Source organism: Camponotus vicinus, unplaced genomic scaffold (genome assembly GCF_025532165.1).
Source record: "Camponotus vicinus isolate PSW18456_S1 unplaced genomic scaffold, iyCamVici1.0 SCAF_13, whole genome shotgun sequence".
In the NCBI taxonomy this organism is placed as follows: domain Eukaryota; kingdom Metazoa; phylum Arthropoda; class Insecta; order Hymenoptera; family Formicidae; genus Camponotus; species Camponotus vicinus.
In genome coordinates this window covers 9,979,000-9,981,123 of record NW_028141949.1, presented here as the reverse complement: position 1 = coordinate 9,981,123, position 2,124 = coordinate 9,979,000, and the positions used below count along the sequence as shown (strand labels likewise).

The 2,124-nt window shown below is 53.1% G+C and overlaps 1 protein-coding gene across 1 annotated transcript; it reads right to left on the bottom strand.

Annotated features, from left to right (window-relative positions):
* Window positions 1-502: 502 nt before the first annotated feature.
* Window positions 503-1,318, bottom strand: LOC145963949 (uncharacterized). The gene is made up of 2 exons (XM_083086311.1): window positions 722-1,318; window positions 503-628 (listed from the first exon to the last, which is right to left on the bottom strand). The coding sequence occupies exons 1-2, from the start codon at window positions 1,316-1,318 to the stop codon at window positions 503-505; spliced, it is 723 nt and encodes a 240-aa protein (XP_082942437.1).
* Between the last annotated feature and the right edge of the window lie 806 nt (window positions 1,319-2,124).

Sequence of the window (2,124 nt, the reverse complement as noted above, 5' to 3'; positions counted from 1 at the left end):
GGATGTGATGTCGCGTCGAATGCTTCGGTTCGGAGGGGGCGCCGCCCGGGCGTGTGATCTCCGGGAACTTCCGCAGCTGCTCGTCGTGGTAGATCGATGTCCCGGCGATCGTTTTGATGCTGGGAATGTCGCACGTTGCAACGTGACCTTTGACAGTCAACGAGGTCAACTGATCTAAGAGGCGGCGGCCGCGAACGTCAACGAGTAGGCCGTAGAACGCCAGGAAATCCACTCCGATAATTGGCTTAGAGACGTCAGCGACGACAAACTTCCACGTGAAGGCCCTGCGTAGCCAGAGGTTGAGCGTAATCGTAATCGTTCCGTAAGTCGCGATGATGCTGTTATTCGCTGAGCTCATACGTTGTCTTTTCATGCGGCCCGCGTAGAAACGATCGTGGATAAACGCAGAGATCGGCGCCGGTGTCGACCAAAAATTCCGTCCTGGAGTCTTTGTCCGTGATGAACAGATGGAGGGACGTAGGGCACGGGTCGCTTGCCTCCATTAACGACCGCCCTGATCGTTTCCCGCGTGGAAGTTGCACGGCGGTTCGCACCTTGTCGCATCGGCCCCGAATCGCCAGTGATACCAGCAGATTCCGTCTTTGCCGTGGCCGCGGCTGCGCGCGCGCTGCCTGGATGGGGAGCGCCGCTACCGTGAGCGACTACCGCGCGCCGAAACACGGTCGTTGACCGCAGCGATCTCTTGACGGAGTCCATTCACCAACTCCCCCATCTTGGCGGTCATATGGATGGTCAATCGCTCGAGCATCGGCTCGAACGAGTCCGCGGATACGGCCGTCACATGGCGTCTTTCGGGCAAAGCGTCGCTTACCGCGTCGGCGAGCTCGGCCATCTTATCCAGACCAGCTTCCGCCTGAGTTACCAGGATGGCTTGCATGGACGCTGGGAGTCGCCCTAGCCAGATGGTTTTGAGCAATTCGTCCGGAACAGCGGTACCCGCCAGCCCGCGTAGATGGCGGAGGAATTGGGACGGCTTGCGGTCTCCTATCTCTTCGTGTTCCAGTAATTGCCGCGATTTCTTTTCCTGCGAGGTACCGAGCCGGCGTATGAGCTCCGTCTTGAGGAGCTGGTATCTCTCGGTCGCGGGCGGATCGAGCAGTATATCGCGGACGTCCGCGGCGTATCGGGATTCGAGGTTGCCCGTGATGTAATAAAATTTCGTGTCATCGCTCGTGATTCCTGAGAGTGCGAATTGGCTCTCCACCTGGCGGAACCACAGCTCAGGGTCATGAGCCCAGAATGGTGGAATCTTGATGGCTACGCGGTCGATCGCCGTGGCAGAGCTTCCTTCGGCCATGATAATCCGGATAGCGATTGAGTCTCACTGTCGGTTCCTTTAATTCTTCCGTGTACTTACACGGTCACCCACAAATGCACTTTACGGCAAAAAAAAAACGATACACGTACGCGAGATCACGCGATCACGTCGGGGTCACCAATTTGTGGGTAATCTCAGGATATAAGAAATGAACGTTTCTCAGTTAAATAGCTCCGAATTTATTTTAATCTATAATTTTGGGGGTCTTGTATACTATGTGAAGTCTTGTGTGTACTGTCGGTAGGCGCGAGATAGATTCTCTTGAGACTCGACAATCACTCTTCGAAAGCGGGATACTAAATGAATCCTGGAAAACCAGGATTCGGCATGCATGATTCGGGAGAAAGTTTTATAATCGGAAAGATTCTCGGAGGGACGAATGACCGTTGTGTAGGAAAAAACCGTGTGCTTGCCATATGTTAGTCGGCGATGTAAGGGATCGATGGAAGGCTGCGTAACATGCAAGGGTTGTAAAATTTACGAAAGTGAAAGCGGAATAGGAGACAATCGTCCCTATGCGGTCAACGATGAGGGTGACGTAGCGCATGTGTGTCGCTACACAAATTTAACCAAATATTCTGTTAATGTCCGATGTTGTCGCTCCACCATCCCGTTAGATTGCGGATGAAACGAAGTAGTTCGAGTTTTTTTAATCCCTAGTAAATGAGACAACTCATGGAAAACTCGCAAATCAAAATTTCTCCCCTGATCAGTATGCAACTCCGAGGGGACGCCAAATCTTGAAATCACTTGGTTCACAAAGATCTCTGCGACAGTGCTTGCTC

Coding starts and splice junctions, on each gene's coding strand:
- LOC145963949 (XM_083086311.1), bottom strand. CDS start 1,318: ATGGCCGAAGGAAGCTCTGCCACGGCGATCGACCGCGTAGCCATCAAG. Junction 629..721: donor CCGCCAAGATGGGGGAGTTG/GTGAATGGACTC, acceptor CCATCCAGGCAG/CGCGCGCGCAGCCGCGGCCA.